We start from the raw sequence: 22,687 nt of genomic DNA, 5'->3' as shown, positions 1-22,687 counted from the left end.
AACAATCAACAAGGTTAATGCCGGGTGGATTCTGATTGGCTGTCAGTATTTTTAGCCTTCATCAGCTTAAATTACAATGATATTGTTGCTTTGTGTCATTATTGTTATAGTTTTTGTGTGGGCTTTCCTGTTCTCATAGAACGATTACTAAAAAAAAGTCACAAAAAAACGTTCTACAAAAGTATGTTTATTTCACAGGTTTTGAAAATGTACAATTCCGAGAGTATCTGACTAACAAAAGTAAAACACAGACGGGAAAGTTGTTTGGCGCTAGTCATCCTCATCTGAGGGAGGCTGGTCATCAGATGCCTGTTGCTTCTGCATCTTAGCCATGAGCTCTGAGGAAAAATACACTAAAATCAGTTTCTTATTCTTCATTTCAAATAATATAGGATACTGGTGAGTGAAACATCAGGGATCTACCAATTCTCCACAACTTTTGAACAAGTGACCACAACTATTCCAGTTATTTGTGATTAATGCAAAAGAACTTTCCACCTTAAACTACACAACATTTCAAAAGTTTGGGGTCAGTAAGATTTTTTTTTAATGTGTTTTTGAAAAAAGGTTTGTGGAAACTGTGATGCATTTTTTCAGGATTGTTTAGAAATATTATGTAACCTCATTGCTGAATAAAAGTATTCATTTCTTTCAAAAACAAAAATCTCACTGACCCCAAACCTTTGTTCAGTTCAAGGATTATAAGTAGATAAGCACCTTTGGCAGGGTTGAAGACACCATTGGTCTGCTGGTTGCAAACGTAGCAGCGCTTAGATTTGCGGTAGTGTTGAAGAGCACAGGCCTCGCAGAAGTAGTGCCGGCACCTGGAAAACACAGACATTATACTTCTGAAGAGACAATGACGTACTAGTTCCAGTCAAATATGTGACAATGACATGCAACCACAATGCCAAATGATTTAGATATGAGAGACTAAAGCAAAATAATGTGGATCTGTGCTGTGGTAAGAGCAGGGAACAGCATTTGCAATTCAAACTGGCCATAGGTTAATGTAGCACTTACTTTGTAATAATGGGGTTTTTAAACGAATCTCTACAAATGAAACACTTGAAAGGAAGATCTTCCTCATCGCTGCTCACTTCATAGTTCTCCTCATCTGTAAGATCAACAATATGTCAGAAATCAGAACAAAAGGAGCTAAGTTTACCTAAAGATGGCTCACCGTTTGCCCCATATCGTCCTTCTTCGAGCTCTCGCTCAATCTGCCAGCCGTGCTTATAGTCCGAGCGGTCGTGAAGAAACTTACAGCTGTCTGAGGATTAAAAATAAAAGAAAGACGACATGTTTATTTCTGCACTGGTTGTTCACATTAACCTCAAAGGATTAACAAACCGAGAGAGGAAATCTGGAAAGCTTACTCACCTCCAAACCCACAGAAGCCAGTCTCTTTATAGTCTTTACAAATGTCAGGCTGGTAATCCCACCGTACTGTGGCCCTCAGGTGCTCTGATTGGTCCTTTCCTATCACGTACAAGACATTATGAATCAGTTTAACACTATTGTGTGTCCTCACAAACAGATAGAGTCACAGCAAACTCATTCACACTGACTCACCTGACCATACCAGAGGAAGCGTTGCCCATGGTGGAGTCTTTGGGTTTAATGTATTTGTGGTAGTTGTTGATGCCGCGGTAAATTTTATCATCTTCTTTACCAGTGAGCTCCTAGAAATAAGATCCAGGCATGCCACTGAATTAACACCCTAACAACATCAATACTTATATATATCTTAAAAGTCAGCATGAAATGGAAATTAATTCACCCACCTTTTCTCTTCTAAGTGCATCTTAATGTAAACAGATCATCTATTTCTGTTTCAGGTTTTTATCTTAATTTTTAATTAAAATGTAATAACTGTATCGAACAATCAAGTTTTTCAATCATTAGGTCACTTTCTCTTATAATTAACCACAAGCTCACATTCAGATCTGCTTCCATCCAATCAACAACTAATGGACCGAACCAAGTCATGTCTTTTTTTTAAAAAAAATTTCACGCAGATGTACGATGCAGAAGAAATTACCCGGCGTCTCTACTTCTGTTTCTTTGCAACTTTAAAGAAAGAGTCGGCCATTGAATGCACCAAGTTTGGATATGTGCACATTTATCCCCTGTGGGGTGTTCATATTTTGGTTACTCAGCCAGAGTTCGTGGGTCTGGTGGACCCGCTGCAGCTTGGGGTTTTTAATTCAACACAAACAAAAATGATATGTTAAAATACTCAACAGATGTTTACTTCATCCCAATTACAAGCAATATAAACAGCATATATGGTCAAAATTTGCCCGTGGTCATTGAAAATTTGTTCTCATATTTATTCTCCACAGAAAATGAGCCAAGGCCAATGACTCTGAGTTTGAAAAAATAATTCATCGAATCATTTTTCTTTTGATAAAAAGTGAAAACGGGTCCCACAGACCCAAACACCACAAGGGTTAAATCACACACACCATGATAGGAAGTGAAAACGATAATGACTTTTGTGCCTCACACAGGCATGGTTTTAAAAGTTGTGTTTATTTATAATACTTTTATTAAACATTTTTGTCTCCTACGTAACATCTTCCTTTTGAAAAAGAGTAAAATGATGGCAAAATGTATAATTTTAGGATAAACCTTCTCTTTAAGAGCAGGTTTATCATAATATCTGCTGAATTACTACAAGATTGTTTCCACAAGTCACAGAGGCTCTTTTTCTAAACGTTTATTCAATTAAATATTTAGATAACTACTATTCAGTGAAATGTATCGATTCAGAAACGAGGTCAGTAGAAGTAAAGCGGCCTCAGTGAACCTACTAGATGATCTTCTGTAGGTGTATTTCTAACCGAACACACAAAATAAACTTGAATTTATAATACCCAAACACCACAAGGGTTAAATCACACACATCTTCTGGCTGCGCTCAAAAATGGCCTGAGCATCTTTGTCCCTCTCTGTGTCCAGCTGATAGAGAGCAGTGGCCCCCATGTCATCCGGCCCCTCTGGTTTCTGCAGCAAACACAGAAACACACTCAATTACACGAGTCCAGTCAGCAGACATGTGAAATGAATCAAGAATCATGTCCATTCTCCGTGTAAGGTTTGTTAAACGAGAGGAGTCGTAAAGGTGAAGAGGCTGTGGCAGCAGACTCACCGCTGACCGAGTGGACCTGTAAGAGACAGTGACGCGCTCGTCCTCCTTCTCCTCTTCACTGTCGCTCGAAGACACTTCCTCCCTCTCCACTTTCTGCGTCTGCGTGTGCACGATATAACTGAGGCTTACGGCTTCAGAGTCAACAACAGATCCGTAAAACCAAATACTGCAGACTGTCATCTAACATATGAAACATACTCTCTGAATCATGGGATTCGTGACAGCAGCTTTCTTCTTCCTGACCACAGCACTGCCCTCCTCGCCGCTACTCCTGTCTGATCAGCACACACACACAAATACTCATTCACACACTGACTGTGAGCTGCAGAAATGTGCTGAACCCACTGATCTATAATATATGTCATATATAGATCAGTGGTTGAACCCGAGCTGCACGGACTACACAAAACCAAACATTACCGAGCGCCGAGGGAAGATACGAGCAAAATACCTTTATCGCTATCACTCGCATTTCTTTTCCGCGTGGAAAATTTCTTGTTAGATTTCTTAAAAAGAAACTTGCAGGTTGTTTTCGGCTCTTCGGACATCTTTAACTGCGTCTGAAACACGAGGGACTGCGCTCACAGCGCCTCTTGTGTTTGGAGCGGAGGCGAGGGATCCGTTCAAGCGCGTTTCATGTTTTACTTTTATTACAAATCTGTACTTGATCATTTTCAGACTAATTTCGGAGGCAGGCATGACACTAGATGAACGGCATCTCGTTTCGCTGACATGTTAAAACAGAACAACCTTTAAGTCTTTGCTAACAATAACATTATTTTATACTTTTTATGCTTCTACATTTGTACATCGGTTGTACCATAGACATAAATACCGGTACGAGTATTTATTATAGCTGTGTCCGCTCCCTATCCACTAGATAGTGCACTATCGGGTGTCAGCCATTTTGTAGTGCTGTCCGGATTCTGAGTGAACGACTTCATTCCCTACATCCTTCCACTTCTTTTTTACCCACAATGCATTCTGATTTCGAGTGTACGACCATAGACTTATAAAAAGTGTACAACCGATGTACACTCGCTGAAGCACTATTTCCCACAATCTAATAGGGAAAGCCGTCGAGCTGGAGCGAGAGAGTTTGAATGAGAGATGACGTTCACATCTTTGTTATTTCTGCTTTAACGTTTATTTCAAACATTATTTATATTAAAATATTTGTAATGTAGGCAATAACCCCTATGGCAATAACTCTGTTTATTATTTTACTAATCTACTGAGGTGGCATCGTTGTTAACTTACAAAAATGATAATTCGGTGGCTAATTTAAAAATGTTCGCAATAACTCTGTTTATTATTTTACTAATCTACTGAGGTGGCATCGTTGTTAAGACGTATTTGTTTCATGCTGATACGAAAACGTGTAAAACAAATTACCTTTCACGGTCGCCTGATGGCTGCTGGGCGCTCTACGACCAAGTGTTATCCTCTCTGAGCTAGTGGACCGAACAAAAGGTAAAAGTGGAAGAAACCGCTCCTCGGAGAGCGTCAGGATACTAACAATAATCAATACATAAAATTATGAACGTGCTTATGTGAGTTTATTTTTGTTCTTAGTATTTTAATAGTGTATAATGTTTATGAACATAAAAGAATCACAAAACAAATTAATAATATACCAATACATAAAATTATGAACGTGCTTATGTGAGTTTATGAAATGGAAACCACAAAGCTGACGCCGAGGTATGTATAATTACAATATAAAGTAATTTTGAGTTTTATTGCAATGAATGTTATTTTCTGAAATATGGTACCAAAAAAATGTAAATGTGACGAAGATGTTTTTGCAAAGTCTCACGTCCGAATCCGTTCACTTATTCGTTCACTCCTTTCTGATATAGTCCACTCAGCTGCCATACACTATTTATTTATTATTTAGTGAGTTAGGGTTGTATATGGATTTTTTTATGTATTAGTGGGCTTGTGAGCTATGTATATGGATGTTTTGTGGGTAAAAAGTAGTGGAAGAATGTAGGGAATGAAGTCGTTCTCTCGGAATTTGGACAGCACTACAAAATGGCTGACACCCGATATAGTGCACTATCTAGTGGATAGGGAGCGGTCTCGGACACAGCTGAAATTCAGAGGGATCTGAAGGCGGGCAACTTCTAGTCAAAGCTTTTATTTTGTAATACGTAACCACGACGTAAAGCTAAAGTAGAGCTCAAGTGTACGAGTGTAGTAGATTGTAAGATTGGATTTTGGTTTTCGGGCCTTTTTAAGTTTTGAGACGGCTCGTTCAGCTTCAGCTTGGTGAGGATACACGTTGGGTTTTGTGTGTGGGCCGAAATACACACAAAATACTAAAGGGATTTCAGAAGTTCACGCACGAAGAGTTCCCACAGACGGACGCGGAGGGGTTTCTGCGCTGAACTCGGAGGTTTCGTCGGAACCGAATGAGAAGCTGAGGTAACTGACTGTAGGAGGAGGCCGCTGAGGAAATGTTGGCGATCTCTGATCAGATCAGTACAAACTGAACTACTAGAGCTGACCCTAACCTCGGGTTTTGATTTACACGTGTGTTACAGGACGTGCACTTCCATTACTTTCGTGAAGCGTTGCGATTTGTTTACTATAATAGGCAGAATAGTGGAAACGCGGATTGTTTAATCAATAATGCAGTGCGATTACAGCATTGTTTGTTTGCAAGAAGCTAATCGAGGTAGCAAGCACCGCTAGCTGCTAGCTTCCCGAAAAGTGTTGAAGTTAAGGGGTGTTACTTTACTGATGCAGATACTGGACATGCTTGGATGTGAAAAACACTAAAAGTTCCCTCCTCAGGTTAAGTTTCCCAACATCAATGTCCCTGCTGTGGTCTCCTTGAAATCTCGTTTTATTGATCATTAACCCACCGTGTTTGATACGGTATTTGGGGTATATGTTAAAGGTTGTCCTGGGTTATGAATTAATGCATTTCAGTGTCTCGTTCCTAGGTGAACAATGACTCAGTTTCTCCCCCCGAACCTGTTGGCATTGTTTGCCCCGCGGGACCCGATTCCGTTCCTGCCTCAGCTGGAGAAGCTTCCCCACGAGAAGCATCACAACCAGCCCTACTGCGGGATTGCTCCTTTCATCCGGCATTTCGAGGTGCTTTTGCCATATTTTATTTAAAAGATTAATTTATAGATTTTTTTTTTAAAGACTGATTTAAAAGAAGATTACAGATCAAGTCTTTGATCATAAGAGTGTTGCACGCATGATGCAAATTATAAAATATATTTTGGTCAGTGTTATGTAGTATTGTTATATAATGATGTTTTGTTCCCCACTGTTGGTTAGGACCCCAGAGATGCTCCACCACCCACAAGAGCAGAGACGCGGGAGGAGAGGATGGAGAGAAAGGTGAGCCGGTGTTGACTGAAGTTTACTCGTGGTGTCTCATGCTGAATGGAGTAAAGCTTGTTGACGGGCATTTATTCAGGGAGTTCAAGATGACAGAACAGAGTATTTTTAAGATTTTTTAATAAATTTGCCGTCTTAAAGTGATTCTGTGAGTAGTATAATCTTTTAAGTACACTTTTCATGTGTTCCATGAGAGATAATGTCATGGGAAACTTTTTTTTGTTTTGTTGTTGTAATATGGTCTATTGTGATTTGAATTGCAGAGAAGGGAGAAGATGGAAAGGAGGCAAGTTGTGGTGGAAACAGAACTGAAGCTATGTATGTATCTGAACTCATTACTAAGTGAACCAAACTTAGTACCACACGCACTTATAAAACCCTAAACAATATTTCTTGTATTCCCACAGGGGACCCACACAATGATCCTAATGCTCAAGGAGACGCGTTTAAGACCTTGTTTGTGGCTCGAATCGTGAGTATTTTTGTCCACTGAAAAGAATCTGAATGTTTAGAAATTGTCTTGAAAATGCACATCTTACCCTTTTTTTCCTGTTCATGCAGAATTATGACACCACAGAATCCAAACTACGCCGCGAGTTTGAAGTTTATGGTCCTATCAAACGGGTGAGTTGTACTAAACTAGTAGATAGTAGTTCTATCTATTTGCTATCCTGCAGACTAATCCCCGAATTTATTTGGTTTTATTAGATCTATATTGTGTACAACAAGAAAACTGGAAAACCAAGAGGCTATGCGTTCATTGAGTACGAACACGAGAGAGACATGCACTGTGAGTGACCAAGACTTCTCGTTCTTCTTTAAATTCCTCTGTTACTACAATGAATCATTCATTCTTTTTTTTTTTTCCATGAAAACTATTAATTCATATTTTATTTTAAAGCAACAAAGTATGTTGGTCATAGTTCATCTGCTCTATTTTTTTTTTCCTGAAATGACCACATATTTAGGTGTAGCCAACCACTCAATATTTATAACTTGTATATGAGAATGTGTAACTCTGTCACGTTATAAAACTCCATTTGTTTGTGTGCTTGTATGACCGTCTGTCAACCCTTTTATGTCTGTGTTCGTAGTATATTCCTGTTTTTACCCCCGTGTGTATGTGTGAGTGTGACGGTGAAGCACATGTGGGGGAAACGTGGCGTGTGGCTGTGCGTTAGCCCAACACACATTCTGATGAATGTTGCCACTTTATGGCATCTCTGTAATGTTTAGGCAGTGTGACATAGCAGTGTGTTTCCGGCCGGAGCGGTGATGGTAAGCTAAAGGCTAAGGCCATCTGTAGTGAAAAAGGTGACCCATATACTTACACACCTGTTCATGTCTGGTGCACAATTAGTCGTTAATATCAAGGCTTTTATAACTCCGTTCACACAGGGGCGTTCATGATTGAAGTGTTGCGGAGCGAGTCAATGCTTTCTATTAATTGTGTGTTGTTCTCATTGCTACTGCAGCCGCCTATCTCTGATGGCTATTGGCCAGAGCTGGCTTGCAGATCTTGATGATGGTTTTGATACATCTACACCCTACTACCACAGCTCAGTATATGGTTGGTATGATGGGTTTGTATGATGGGTAAGATTTCTTTACACCCCTCATCTAATTCTAGGTTAGGTGTACCAAATCACTGCCCCATTTTAGGGCTAAACATAGGGCCTCCAGTTGTCATTGAGTGTGGCTTGGGCCCGTTGTAGTGAGTTTGAGCCTGCCATTAATCTCTTCTATTAAAGCCATCATACTACTACTAATGTGGTTGTACTCTGCAAGATTTAGACTGTAGGACCGTTGCATTTGAAACAGAGTGGTGCAGTAAAGAGAACCTGTTGGATGTATTGCAACGATGCATGCGGCGCAAAGTTGCCAAATTATGTTAAATTGAAAGCTGATCTTGATTTGGTATTATATTTTTAAAGCTTGCAGAATAGATTTCGTTTTTATTAAGCAAAGTTATTTGCCTGATATATAATACCTGACATAAAGGTGCAGTCACATTTGCTGTTTGGTGAAGGCAGTTTTGGCAAGCTTGTCATTTTAAAAGAAATCCAATTAGGAATTTTGTATTTCAGGAAGGCAAAAGATTTCCCCGCAGAGTTCACTACGGGTTCAAGTTGGTCTCGTAAATTTGCGCGTTGACCAGCAGAAAGCTGCTTAGTTTGAAAGTGACTTCTGTGTGACCTGTGGTTCATGTATAGCTATTGACAATACACAATGGTTCTTTTTTCTCAAGAAATTGTGACTGCACCATAAAACACTTACTCTGCAACAACAAAAAATGTATCTACATTTGTGTTGCACAGTAATAATGTGAATGCATATTTCACATCATTACTACAGCTGTTTTTATATTGCTAAGCGTTAATATATATTAAAGGCCAGGACCATAACTCTATTTTATTATGTAAAAGATTGCACAATTGACACTTAATTGGTAATGATGATTGTGTATAGGCATAATATGCACCAGAATGTTTGGAATTTGCTTTAATAGAATAGATTAACCAAGGGCATTGGATATTCAGATCACTGCACGGAACCCAATTACATTTAAAGATTCTTGTTGTCATGGATTCACTTGAATTTTTAGTGGTTAAATTCAGTCCCAGAATTCTTCTATGAGAGACTTAATCCATAAATCTAAAATTCCCATTTAGGATGAGAAGCGAGGAACTGCATGGAGAGTAACCTTTCCTATGTGTACAAATAAGCTGTTTAAATCTTTATCTAATACAACTTCAAGTGGGCTAAAAATACAACATGGGTGCAACCAGTAAAATGGAATTTACATTTTTACTTCCCTTAACACAAATGTTAAGGGTACATACCATTTATTTCTTCATATTTTTCTAAATTTTAGATTTAAAACATTTAAAGCATTGTGGGAGATCTTTTTAAATGTCACTTGCGAGGTAGATGTCGTCAAGACTATGAGAGATTTTACGGATATGAGGGTGGTTGGTAAGCCCCTCTTATTGGTTAGGAAGGAGAGGGTTGTGGTAAGGCCCTCTGTTAACTGCTAAAAATGAGGGTGGATGGTAAGGCCCTCGTTGGGTAGGTGCCTTGAGGGTGTTTGGTAAGCCCCTCTAGTCTGGTATGGTAGTCGGAGGGTTGTTGGTAAGGCCCTCTAGTTGAGATGTAAGGAGAGGTGTGTGCGAAAGAACTTGAGGGTTTGTTGGTAAGGCCCTCATAATGGGTTTCAACTGAACGTCATCGACAGTGCAGACCAGAGTAGCTTCGTGGATTTCATCGTATCGCTTGTTGAAGGATTGGATCAATTCCTTGATTCAAGGTTGTCCAGTTTTGGTATTAAAAAAAAAAAATGTACTGAAGGACGTTTTGATTCAAGGCAGCTGGAATCACCAGGCTACATTTCCGTGGGGTTTTCCATCAAGGACTTCCATCCTTGGCCAGGTATTATGGTAAGATAGCATCTCCAGGTAATGTGGTAACACTAAGATAATGACCAAATTCTTCAGGGCTTAGACTTTTATCTTGGACCAGCAGAAGGAAAGGGACCAAAGGTATTGGCAATATTGAAGTGTGAGAATTTTGTAACCTATTTAAAAGCAGTAATTCTAGCAAATCCATTATTTATAATATAGAATCTAAAAGTAAAGTTCTGCCAGAATGTTTTCTTTTTTCTCCTTTAGTTTGTCATGATGTGCGTGTGAATGTTGCCTTTGCTCATAGAAATTGTGTGAGTGTGATTGAATGTTTCTGAAAGATTTTGGAGAATGGAGAGTGTGGCTTTTAGCTTAACTGTGTTCACTAAGTGCCTTTTTTTTTTTCAAGATTTAATGAGTAAAATGGCATTAATGGGCAGTTAATGAGGATCACCCTAACTTTGGAGATGACTTGTGTGGTCCAAGCTGTTGATTACAATTCTTATTTGCATCACTTAAGTTCTGTAATACTCAGACGATCCTTTTTTCTTTTTGAATACCAGAGAAATGGCTTTTCCCCCCTGTATTTTACAACGCTTTTCGAAGCACATGTTTTAGTGTCTTTGGACTTTGTCAAATGATGTCTGGATTTGGAATTTCAGAGCATATTTAGAGCATTCTCGCATTCCCCAATGCGTTATGCTTGAGTTTAAGGAATTAAGAAACTTGAAATATTCCTTAAATGTAGTACATTAATCATGTGAATTCAAATACAGTTGTTTTCAAAGCATTGTGCTTTGATATTATTTCAAGGTATGCAGTCTTTATTAAATTTATAATCAAAATCATGAACTATTAGTCACTACTGTCCAGCTTTTAATAGAGCTGTTTTTGTAATATTTGTTGGTGTGCCTCAGTCCAAGTGTGTAATCATTAACTAAACGTGAGGTCGATTTTTTTTTTTTTTTGTTTAAATGGATGGCAACATTGTCAGTTTATCTAGTTTCTGGTGGCTTATCCATTCAGAGGTAAGCATGTGCCTTTAAATAGCTTAACATGTTTGAACGGAGTTCTTCCCAAATTCAAGGTATGTAGCAGGAAATGCTGTTTTGTGTATTCTTGTTTCTCATATTCCACCTCTTTCTTTCTCTGTATTCTCCTTATTCCCTTCATCCCTCCATCTCCTCTTTTCTACTGCTTGTCTATCAACTCCTCTAGCTGCCTATAAGCACGCAGATGGCAAAAAGATTGATGGACGTAGAGTGCTTGTTGATGTTGAAAGAGGACGAACGGTCAAAGGATGGCACCCCCGGAGACTTGGTGAGCATTTCTTGTTCTCTTCTAATCAAGTGCTCTTTTCGAGGCCTTGTGTGTCTATTTCTGCTCCTGGGGGCCCAATGTCCTGTAGAGTTTGGCTCCAGCCTACCCCAATTTTTTTTGTTTGTTTCTGTTAATCCAGAAGATACTTATTAGCTGGTCTTTCAGGAAAGTGGCCTTCTAGGAGCAGGATTGGACACTCCTGTTCTAGAGCAAAGTTCTAAAGGACAGTGGATCTCCAGGGCCAGAATTGCCCAAAGACGGGAGGTCTTCAATGTGCTTTTATTTCACTGTCCAGGTGGAGGTCTTGGTGGTACAAGGCGAGGAGGGGCAGATGTCAACATAAAGCACTCTGGCAGAGACGACACTTCCCGCTATGATGACCGACCAATTGGAAGGTAAGTTGAGTAGGGCATTATTAATTTTAAAGGGCTGGATCAGCCAAAAAAAAAAAATGTAATCAATTACTCGCCCTTATGTCATTCCTAACCCGTAAGACCTTTGTTCATCTTCAAAACACAAATTAAGATTTTTGATGAAATTTGAGAGCTGCCTAGACAGCAAAGCAACTACCACGTTCAAGGCCCAGAAAGATGAGGACGTCATTCAATTAGTCCATGTGACATCAGTGGTTCAACCATATTGTTATGAAGCAATGAGAATACTTTTTGTGGGCAAAGAAAACAAAAGTGACGACTTTGTTCAACAATTTCTTCTCTTCCGTGTCAGTCTCTATTGCGCATTAACAAGAAGCATTCTCGTAGCTTCATAACATTACAGTTGAACCACTGATGTGACACGGACTATTTTAACAATGTCCTTACTACCTTTCTGGGTCTTGAATGTTTGAATTGCATTGCTGTCTATCCAGGGCCAGAAAGCTCTTGGATTTAATCAAAAATAGCTTAATTTGTGTTCCGAAGATGAACGAAGGTCTTACGGGTTATTTTTGGGTGGACTTTCCCTTTAAGTAGGTACATTTCAGTCTTCCAATCCTGACCTCTGTTGTCTCTTATCCCGCAGTGACCGCGATCGGGATCGTGAACGCAGGGATCGCAGTCGGGAACGAGACAGAGACAGGGACCGTGGTGTTGAGCGCCGCCGTTCACGATCTCGAGAGAGACGGAGGCGCACCAGATCTCGTGAGCGTGAGAGGGTCCTTGCGACTCCAGGGGAGGAGGCAGGAGGTGGCAGCCGGCGCCGAGAAAGGGAAAGAGACCGAGGTGTTGCCGGAGACAGCCGAGAGAAGAGTAAAGACCGAGACAGAGAAAGAGACCGCAAGAGGAGAAGCAGGAGCAGGGATAGAAAGAGAGACAGAGAGAGAGGGAAGGGTGCAGATGGAGGAGAGGAAGGCATGGGCGGGCTAGGTGATGGCATGATGCCCGAAGGGGGAGATAGGGGTATAGAGGACCCCTTGGGTGGTGAGCCAGGACGAGGGGAGGACGGAGGGCCTGAAGGAGAGGAGAGAGGACGAGATCGAGACAAAGACAGGGAGAGAGACCGTGACAGGAAGCGCAGCCACAGAGATAAAGATAGAGACAGAGATCGGGAAAGAAGGCGAGACAGGGATAGAGATCGTGAACACAAGCGGGACCGGGGCGATCGGGACCGTGGGGACCGTAGGGAAGACAGACACGTGTCCTCCTCAGCAGATCAGGAGGGTTTGGGTAACGGAGGTGAAGAGGGAGAAGAGCAGTTGCCGCCACAATCAGAAGAAGGTTCACAGGATGGGATGAGGATGATGGATCAGGATTCCATGCAGTCAGGAGAGGGCTATGCCTCCAATGAGAACGGATACAGGATGGAGGCCCAGGGCGATGAGTACTAAACGTGCCACCATTGTGTGAATGATCCAAGGTCGTCCAGTTATAATGTTGCTTGGATTCACAAACATCCTCAACCATTATTTAATGCCTCCACCCTTTGCTTGCACTATGTCCACAGTGTGTAAGTATTATACTGTACTACCAACAGATATCACGGAGAGAGCTTAGTGCCTCCCTGGTAAGAAGCATCCTTTTGTTAAAATAAAAAGATTATGTAGTTAAACTGTGAGCTTTTTTTTTTTTTTTTTTTTTTTTTTTGAGCCCAGCTATTTTATTTGTGGGGCTTTTGTTTGCTTAAACTTCACTAAATAACCAGCCTTATTATACATTTGAATTCCCTGACATCAACTCATCATCAAGGGACTGCATTGCTAGGAAGAGATCTCCTGACGGAGGCACTGTTTTATTACAGTGTAGTTTATTCAGTAAAAGATGGGTAACTGTCAGATGATAGGGGTTTAGTACCATATGTCCATTTTCATAGATGTTTGTTGGTTACAGGAGTATTTGCTTGATGGTTTGAAACGTTATTTGTACAACGTTCCTTTTATATCTGTCCCCATTTCTCTGTAACTTAATTTTTTCCTCTATCTTTTGTCTTGTACATTTTGTTTTATATTTGGTTCAATATATGGATCGTTTGCAAATTGTACATTGACCCCTAATTTTACTGAAGTAACAAAGGCAGCAAACATTGACACAAATGTGTTTTTTAAATAGGAATGTCTGCAGTGGGTTCAGAAAAATCGCTCTTAATTTTTTCTTTTTTTTTGAGTTTGTGTCTCTGATCGTATTGGTTCTGCTTTTCATTCTTGAATAAACGCTTTTTATTGCCAAATTATTGTTGTCTTGATTACTTCTAAAGTCTTGCCTTGTAAACGATGCGGATAGATCAGCCACTAGGCTGCAATAACGAGCTCGCGCCTCTGACGTACTGTATTGCGTCATTCAGTAAGTGGCTCGCTCCTCGCGCATCTCACTGCGAACCCGCTTAAGACTTGGTTTTTACAATTGAAAACCCTTTCTGTTAGCTTCGAAACAATATCTTGTATATTAAACTTCTAGCTCTGGTGAAAGAAGGTTGAAAACGGTTCAGTGCACTGCAGCAGACGGTCTTCATGATGTCATCGTATTATCATACGGGGAAAGAGCTGGACATGGCGGCGATGACGGAACCGCTCTGCTTGGAAAGAGGTAGTTTATTTCATTGTGTCCCCACAGACGCGAGAGCTGTTTGGAAATACTCAGACTGGTAGATATAGCCTTACCAATGAACTGACGGGCTCTCTGTGTCTTCACACGCACTGAGTGGGGCATATAGTGCCCACGATGTGACTGAATGGATGTCCCCGGTAGGGAGTGCTTGTGTTTGTATTATACTTGAATTTCATTGAGAACAAAACAAAACAGGATAGTAAGTAATTCTGCATATTTTTCAGATTTTTTTATTTTATTTTTTTTATTTTTTTGTCCTACTTTAGATGTTCATCAGCATCGGTGCTGACAATATTTACGTAGTCCCTTTTATTTGGCTTGAGAAAACCAGATGATCTACTTAGTTATTGAATTAGACAATGTCTTTTTACTACTTTTCAAGCAAAGTATTTAATAATAAAACTAACCTAATGACTTGAACCATGTTGCTTCGAAAAATAAAGAAATAATTCCAGAATTGTATCTATCCATTCACCCATCCATCCATCTATCTATACTCAGTTTTTTTTTAAATGTATATTTCTGTTATGTTGTATCTTCTGCCAGATGTTTGCAGAGTGATAGAATTGCTGGACAGGCTTCAAAGAAGCGGTGAACTTCCGCCTCCCAAACTCCAGGCTCTACAGAGAGTTTTACAGAGCAAGTTCTGTGCTGCCATCCGAGAGGTAAAGGATGCCTCACTCCTTTAAAGAGGTCATATGATGCGATTTAAATTTTCCTTTCTCTTTGGAGTGTTACAAGCTCTTGGTGAATAAAGAAGATCTGTGAAGTTGCAAAGACTAAAGTCTCAAATCCAAAGAGATATTCTTTATAAAAGTTAACACTTGTCCACGCCCCCCCGAAACGGCTCATTCAAACATGCCCCCACATCTCTACATCAGTATGTGGGAAGATTTGCATAACACCGCCCAGATGTTCACGCAAAGAAAGAAGGCGTACCTAGTATTCTCATTGTAGTATTGTTGTTGCCGCCGCCATGTCGTATAGACACTGTGTGTTTCACTGCGAAAGCAAAACTACTTTGTTTGTCTTCCAAAAGAAAACACGACTAGAAATCATGTTTATATCATGTTTATAATGGGTTTTATGTTTGTCTCATTGATCCTGCCGGACAAGGCATCACAATATGTTAAGAGGTGTAACATTTCCATCACACGCTTGAGGCATTCGGCCAATCACAATGCGCTGGATAGCTGGCCAATCACAGCACACCTTGCTTTTCAGAACGATGAACCTTGTGAAAAATCTACGCGTTTCAGGAGGCAGGGCATAGAGGAGAAACAATAATGCACAGTATGTGGAAAAAAAATGTTTTTTTACCTTTAACCCCATAAGGAAACATTTAATCACTTTAAATAATGTTCTTTTTAGCAGCATCATATGACCCCTTTAAACATAAGGACGCTTGATTGTGACTTTGCTAAAGTCTCAAATCCAAAGAGAAATTCTTTATAAAAGTTAACACTTGTCCACGTCGGAAAACATTTAAAAGAAAAAAAAAAGTTAAAATATTTACTAGAGAATTTAAAAGAAAAAAGTAATTTTAAATATTTAATAATTTTTTTTTAAGTTCTTGTGTGATACTACAGGGCTATATTTTGCAATAATGACCAACAGATTGTACATTATCATTTCATATGAAGTCAGTAATGAACATTATTATTGTTTAAAAGACATCAGCAGTTTGTGTTAACTGAATTATGCATGCGCTTGAAAATATGACTCAAAGTTTCAGGACATTTCTGGTATTTGAATGTATATTAATCAATGATCTGCAAAACATTGTGTAATGTGATAGTATTTGTTAATCTTATTAATTATAAAATGTTAAAAACTAACTAAACTACAAAAAAATTGAAATAACTGTCCCTTTTTTAGTCTATGAGCAGCTTTATGATACATTGGACATTGTAGGTGGGCAAGAGGTCCGAGCACAAGCCACTGCAAAGGTAACTTTTTACCAAAATATTGCCACTATATTGATCAAGGATGATTATATACTGAAGAAAACACTTCTTGGGTGTCGTTTTTCCAGGCCACAGTAGCAGCGTTCGCAGCCAGTGAAGGCCATGCACACCCAAGAGTGGTCGAACTCCCTAAAACAGACGAGGGGCTTGGGTTCAACATCATGGGTGGAAAAGAACAAAACTCTCCCATCTACATCTCCAGGGTCATCCCAGGGGGTGTTGCTGACCGACAGGGTGGTCTGAAGAGAGGAGACCAGCTGCTCTCTGTTAATGGAGTGGTATGTTGGGACAGTAGGATTTTGAGTTGTATAATTTATATTTCTGTGTGTGACCATGAGCTTGATTTGAGGAGCTGTGGTTTGCCAGAATAACAGATGTCAAAATGTCCTTCCTTGTGTGTAGAGTGTGGAGGGAGAACATCATGAGAAAGCTGTAGAGCTGCTAAAGGCAGCGCAGGGTTCAGTGAAGCTGGTGGTGCGTTACACACCTAAGGTCCTAGAAGAGATGGAAGCCAGATTTGAGAAGATGAGGAGTGCCAGGAGACGCCAGCAACATACCAGCTACTCGTGAGTGTGGCTCTTACGTTCTTTTCTTTTCATACCTTTTCTCTGTTTTTCTTTCCTTTTCTCATCATCTCTTTTAGCCCATCATTCATCATAAGACACGCCAGCAACATAGCATTTATTCTAGGGTTTTGTTTTTGTTAGTTGTTTTTTTTAATATTTTTTATATTTAATATTTTTTGCAGAAAATGTGATACAGTTTTAGGATTCTTTGATGAATAGTACAAAAGAACAGCATTTATTTGAAATAGAAATCTTTTGTAACATAAATGACTTTTCTGTAACTTTTGATCCATTTGAAATTTAAAACATCCTTGCTGAATAAAAGCACTCATTTCCCTCAGATCTTACTGAATGGTAGTGTATCTCACAACAATTATTTTGTTTATTACAGTAGACAGTGTGTTCAACAAACTGTTAAAATAAATAAAATAACAATGTAATTTTCATGTTAAAGGGATAGTTCACCAAAAAAATGAAAATTCTGTCATTAATTACTCACCCTCAAGTATTAAACTGTTAGCAATGCAGAGAGGGCTTTCGAGTGAGACGGGTTCCATAAATGTCCAAACCCGTAAGACCTTGCGTTCATCTTTGGAACACAAATTTAGATATTTTGTACATGATGTGGGGGTGGGGCTCTGGCTCTCCTCAGTTTGCGGGGCTTTGGAACACAAATTTAGATATTTTTGATGGCAACACAACTGAAATGTTTTATGGCCCAGAAACATAGTAAAGACATCGATATAATAGTCCATGTGACATCAGTGGTTCAACTGTAATGTTATGAAGCTATGAGAATGTGCACGTATACATAGTGGTACTCTCATGAACGTGTGTCGACTGACACAGAAGAGAAGAAATTGTTGATTGAAGTGGTTGTTGAAGTATTCTCGTAGCTTCATAAAATTACAGTTGAATCCCTGGTGTCACATTGACTATTATATCGATGTCCTTTCTACATTTCTGGGCCTTGAATGTGGTAGTTGAATTGCTGTCTATGGAGGGTCAGAAAGCTCTAGGATTTCATCAGAAATCTCTTAATTTGTGTTCCGAAGATGATCAAAGGTTTTACAGGTTTGGGTGAACTATCCCTTCAAATGTCTTTAATGAACAATGCCATATTCTACTGAATGCGCTAGTAGCCTATCTGTATTTTGACATTTCGTCTATCACTGTGTTTTCACCGACAGGTCTTTGGAGTCCAGGGGATAACCAGTCTCAACCTCTGACTGACCTTCTGATCCATTCTCCCACCCTCTCTGCTCCTATAGGATGACAGAAGACCCAGAGGAGATCAGTGTAGACTACCCTTAGCTATTTATATGTTAGTGGAATGATCTCAAAACATGTAGACCTCAAATATACTATTTTCCCTGGCCATGCAGGGGGAGAGACTGTATAGTGCATCTGTGTTCTTAGGTGGACCCTGCACCCTGTGATGTTCTCGGGGGTTGTGTGTGTCTGTTAGCACAGAAGAGAACTGGCTAGTGCAAATACACAGTGTGTGTACTTATAGGACTTTGTCTCTTTTGCCGTAGGATTATTGCTGAACTGAATGGCATGATGGCTCCTACTTAGACCATTATTCATTCATGAACGTATTGAGTCTGTGTTTCAGAAAACATGCATTGACTACAGAGTTAAAGCTATGCATTCCATTTCTGTAAGTATTCTTGTATTATGTGTTCTGCTCTGTGTGAACTAAATCAGGAGTACACAAACACTGTTATTGCAGAAGACACTTCCTGAATGAACAGATTGTTCCTACAAAGCATACCATACTCAAAAAGGGTAGTCACGACATTGTGCTGCTATGAGTGGCTTTGTGCTGCCAGTCATAGTGCCTATGTTCAATCCTTGAATTTTTGAGTTTTATACATTTATTCATACATTAAAACCAACAATGTAATTTAATAGTCTGAGTTAATTTATGCCCACAGATTAAAAACATTTACCATGATCACCAAAGTTTTGACAAAACATCATAGCTATTTTAATAATTTACCATATACCTTTTATTTGTAATCTTTTTGTAATAATGAGAGTGAGCATTTGTTGTGCATTATGGTTTATTAGAATTTAATTGTCATGAAAATATCACAATGTACTGTCTTTCTTTTGATTTTTGGAGTTAAATTTGACTGGTCTAGGACTTGTTTTGATAGATTTTATTAAGTTCCTCTCTAATGTGAATGGCCCTAATACAACCACTTTCACTTTACAAATGAAAAGAAAAAGAAATTGTAAAAGGAGGCAGCATTATCTATGACTAAACACGTAAAGGGTCTTATCAGTGATATTTCGCTTGTCTAATTCTCGACAGAAAGGAGTTCCTGTATCTATCTGGTTGTTTATTTTCATTTTTTTGCGAGGGAGTGTATGAAGCAAATGGATAACCAGAGACGAAATGTCCAAATCAGCACAACCACTGGACACACGCATCTGCAACCTTTTCCGTTTTACTTTAAAACTTGCAAGGTAAGTTAGGTAGGCACGAGAAACATCAAACTTGGTTACCAACCAAAGTTGGCATTAACTTTTACAAAAATCATGGTAACCCTAGTTACAAGAGGAGTTGCTACTACAGTTAAGCTGGCAGCTTGCTATTCTATCAACTTTTTTGACCGAAAATGAAACTGAACAAAATAACTTAACGAAGAGTTTAGTCTGTCTGAAGGATGCCAAGGAAAACAGTGGTTGTAGAGTTAGGCATTATCAGAAACTATAGATAATATTGTGTTTTTGATGTTCATATTTAGAGCTTTTATGCCATGTTATGTACAGCATATATGGAAGACCTTGTTAGTATGTTAATAACATCATAAAACTCAGGTTTAAAGTGTCCTATACATTAACCTTTCTTGTTGACTGGCCTAATGGTAAAGAACCGAAGAAGCAAGATGTCAAACTATAGATACCTTCAACTACCTTCTTGTCACTGCCCCAGAATGCCCCTCTTCCTCCAGTCCTCCAGCGTCAGAACAAAGGTCCTGCCTCTGCTCACTTCTCATTCACCTCGCACACTGTGCATGACAGAAAGCCACTGAATGGATCTCTGTACAATGAAATCCACTCTAAAGCTCCTGAGCACTGGACCACACACTTCTTTAGCGAGCTGGCCCACAGGGTGAGATGTGTGTGTGTCTTTGGAGATTTTGGTAGGTTTTGGAACTAAATGTCTTTTTGTTCATCATCCATATGTGTCTGTTTGATCCTCTGCAGAGAGACTGGCCAACAGTGAGAGTGGCCTCTAATCTTATCGGTGAAATGCAGGACCACTACAGAGGTCAATTGGCAGCACGTGAGCCTCCGGCTGAACACTTTAGCATGATGCAGGTGAGATAAAGAGGCTGAACATTGTAGGCTAAGGGAAAAATTTCTACTTGTCCATTCTTTTCTTCAGAAAAAAACTAAATCTGTGGCACTTACAATGAAAGTGACATGGAACAGTCTGTAAACCTTAAAATACTCACCGTTTTAAAAGTATAGCCACATGATATACATCTTGCACATCTAACAGGCCAATAAATGTAAGTACTTTTATAAAAATTCATCCATAAAATCCCAAAAATTGAGAATGAGGGATAAATCATTTTTTCAGTAATAAACCTTATGCCACAAATGCTGTCGATTGAACCTAAAGGGATAGTTCACCCAAAAATTATATTTCTGTCATAATTTACTCACCCTCATGTCTTTCCAAACTTACATGACTTACTTTCTTCTGCAAAACACAAACGTTATTTTGATTACTTTGTTAACCAAATAGTTGTCATAACCACTGAAAAAAAAAAATTTCATGGTAACACTTTATAATAACTTTCATTTATAAATCATTAAAAAACATTATATAATGCTTAACAGATCATTAGTTAATATATATTCACATAGCTAGAAATGTAAGAATGTTATTGTTAATGTTCACTAATGAACTTAAAAGGATACTCCATCCCAAAGTGAAAATTTTGTCATTAATCAATTACCCCCATGTCATTCCAAACCTGTAAAAGCTTCATTCGTCTTCGGAACACTTTTTTATATTTTTTGGGAGAAAAAGGGGGGGTTTTGACTGTCCCATAGTCTGCTAAATAAATAACAGTGTCAAGGTCCAGGAAAATATGAAAAGCATCGTCAGAATACTCCATCTGCCATCAGTGATTCAACCGTACCGTTATGAAGCGACGACAATACTTTTTGTCTCTCCAAATCAGCGTAGCGCCATTTTGGCAATTCTGAGCTGCAGACGCACTTCTGTGTCAGCCGCGCTGTGCCGATGCGCTGTTTGCTTTCAAACCAAAGCGTAAATACACATTAAAAACGTATCCTTGTGGCACGGCTGATACAGAAGAGTGTAAGCTGCCTGCGTACTGCTCAGATTTGTCAAAATGGTGCTACACTGATTTGGAGAGACACAGAAGAGAGGAATTGTTGAATAAAGTTGTTATTTTTGTTTTCTTCGTGTACAAAAATATTCTCGTCGCTTCATAACGTTACGGTTGAATTACTGATGGCAGATGGAGTATTCTGACGATGCTTTTCATACTTTCCTGGACCGTGAGAGTTGTTTATTTGGCAGTCTATGGGAAGTTTTCATCCAAAATATCTTAAATTGTGTTCCGAAGATGAACAAAGATTTATGGGTTTGGAACGACATGGGGTAAGTGATTAATGACAAAGTTTTCATTTTGTGGTGGAGTAACCCTTTAACTTAATAAAAATTACCTAATGATTAACATATGTTTATTTAATGTAAATTGAAATGCTTACAAATGTCAGTAAACTTTCAGCTCATATGATCTGTTTCTTGGTCTTTGTTTTTTTGTGTAGACCTCTATTCACACATCTTTACTAATCATTTATTAATCAATTGGGAGAGGAGGGGGGATAGAAATGTATTTTTGAAATGTTAGGCAATAAGCAGTAGGGAACTTCATCAATATATTAAAAAATTCTAATTCATGCAAAGTATCTTAATGGATGGCTCTCATAGTCATGAGGATTCAGTAGCGCTCCACAGACAGCAGTTTTATCTCCACTGGAGCTTTTAGGCTGATGGAATGACTCACGCTTCTCTTGATTTTAATCAGGCACTGTACAGAAAGCTGGAAACAACCACTACCGACTTCAAGCAATTTAACAGGTAACTCACCACCACCAGAGGGCGGTGTGAAGGCACTGATGGATTAAATGCTCATTCTGAGCTCTGAGGTCAGCAGTGGTGGATTCTCAAAAGTGATGAGAGAGATCAAAGGGTTTACTGACGGGATTCCATCCCAAGATGTAAGTGGAGGGTAATGTACTATTTGAGCAATCTGCTTCTAGATGCCATTAGAGCAAAGCATCCATCACCAGAACATCAGGGGTGATGTAAATCTGAAATCTGGCCTATAGTGAATCATGTGCAGCTCCAAGTAGTTCCTAGTCTCAGCCTCAGACGTCACACCCACGAACCGTTGGTTAAATGTCTGATGCATATGGGACACAAAAGTGGAAACACTTCAGGAGTGTCGAAGTCGTCATCGGATTGGTTAAATTCTACAGGATTTCCGGGAGATGTGTATGTCACATTCTTTAACATTCTGTCCAGAAACAAAGACGCCATGGCGCCAAACCCCCTCAACAAGAAAGACGTAGTGCTTACAAATGTGACGACGAGCATTTATCAGGATCAACTAAACACTGGAGTTTCAAAAGTATGTGAAATATTTAAAGTTCACAGCATAGAACGTGACGCTGAACGAAACAAACTGTGATTGGTTGTTTGACATGTCAGTCAAACTGCCTCATGGGCGGGCCTTAGCCAATGAAATCTGCCATGAATTCCAGACCTTCAGCTGTCAGTCTGAAGGTCTGGCTACGCGAGACTAAGCAGTTC

The 22,687-nt window shown here is 39.4% G+C and overlaps 3 protein-coding genes across 3 annotated transcripts; 2 read left to right on the top strand and 1 right to left on the bottom strand.

The window, feature by feature from the left end:
- Window positions 1–171: 171 nt before the first annotated feature.
- On the bottom strand, window positions 172–4,233 carry LOC109059138 (E3 ubiquitin-protein ligase RNF113A-like). Its single transcript, XM_042721385.1, is given in 11 exon segments — window positions 172–338; window positions 718–824; window positions 1,024–1,117; window positions 1,184–1,273; window positions 1,384–1,469; window positions 1,471–1,482; window positions 1,576–1,685; window positions 2,908–3,012; window positions 3,158–3,256; window positions 3,356–3,432; window positions 3,609–4,233. Coding segments are annotated over 11 exon segments (945 nt in total). The 5' UTR covers window positions 3,706–4,233; the 3' UTR covers window positions 172–270.
- A 1,175-nt stretch (window positions 4,234–5,408) lies between these two features.
- LOC109059121 (U1 small nuclear ribonucleoprotein 70 kDa-like) lies at window positions 5,409–13,902 on the top strand. Its single transcript, XM_042720282.1, has 10 exons — window positions 5,409–5,587; window positions 6,112–6,265; window positions 6,458–6,520; window positions 6,784–6,838; window positions 6,928–6,992; window positions 7,082–7,144; window positions 7,229–7,310; window positions 11,140–11,241; window positions 11,537–11,636; window positions 12,262–13,902. The coding sequence occupies exons 2-10, from the start codon at window positions 6,119–6,121 to the stop codon at window positions 13,064–13,066; spliced, it is 1,482 nt and encodes a 493-aa protein (XP_042576216.1). The 5' UTR covers window positions 5,409–5,587; window positions 6,112–6,118; the 3' UTR covers window positions 13,067–13,902.
- Window positions 13,903–14,012: 110 nt separating this feature from the next.
- On the top strand, window positions 14,013–18,726 carry LOC109059150 (protein lin-7 homolog B). Its single transcript, XM_019076346.2, has 6 exons — window positions 14,013–14,258; window positions 14,826–14,944; window positions 16,157–16,228; window positions 16,315–16,524; window positions 16,649–16,812; window positions 18,003–18,726. Exons 1-6 carry the CDS (start codon window positions 14,183–14,185, stop codon window positions 18,022–18,024), a joined length of 663 nt encoding a protein of 220 aa, XP_018931891.2. The 5' UTR covers window positions 14,013–14,182; the 3' UTR covers window positions 18,025–18,726.
- The last annotated feature ends 3,961 nt before the right edge of the window (window positions 18,727–22,687 follow it).

Source organism: Cyprinus carpio, chromosome B3, assembly GCF_018340385.1.
Source record: "Cyprinus carpio isolate SPL01 chromosome B3, ASM1834038v1, whole genome shotgun sequence".
Lineage (NCBI taxonomy): Eukaryota > Metazoa > Chordata > Actinopteri > Cypriniformes > Cyprinidae > Cyprinus > Cyprinus carpio.
The sequence above is the reverse complement of the archived record's forward strand: the minus strand, read 5'-3'. Positions and strand labels throughout refer to the sequence as shown.

What these genes read in the sequence shown, in the direction of transcription:
- LOC109059150 (XM_019076346.2), top strand. Translation starts at nt 14,183, where the DNA reads ATGATGTCATCGTATTATCATACGGGGAAAGAGCTGGACATGGCGGCG. An exon ending in ACCGCTCTGCTTGGAAAGAG is followed by an intron (nt 14,259 to 14,825) that starts GTAGTTTATTTC and finishes ATCTTCTGCCAG; the next exon opens with ATGTTTGCAGAGTGATAGAA. An exon ending in CAGCAACATACCAGCTACTC is followed by an intron (nt 16,813 to 18,002) that starts GTGAGTGTGGCT and finishes TTTCACCGACAG; the next exon opens with GTCTTTGGAGTCCAGGGGAT.
- LOC109059121 (XM_042720282.1), top strand. Translation starts at nt 6,119, where the DNA reads ATGACTCAGTTTCTCCCCCCGAACCTGTTGGCATTGTTTGCCCCGCGG. An exon ending in CCTTGTTTGTGGCTCGAATC is followed by an intron (nt 6,993 to 7,081) that starts GTGAGTATTTTT and finishes CTGTTCATGCAG; the next exon opens with AATTATGACACCACAGAATC. An exon ending in ATGGCACCCCCGGAGACTTG is followed by an intron (nt 11,242 to 11,536) that starts GTGAGCATTTCT and finishes TTCACTGTCCAG; the next exon opens with GTGGAGGTCTTGGTGGTACA.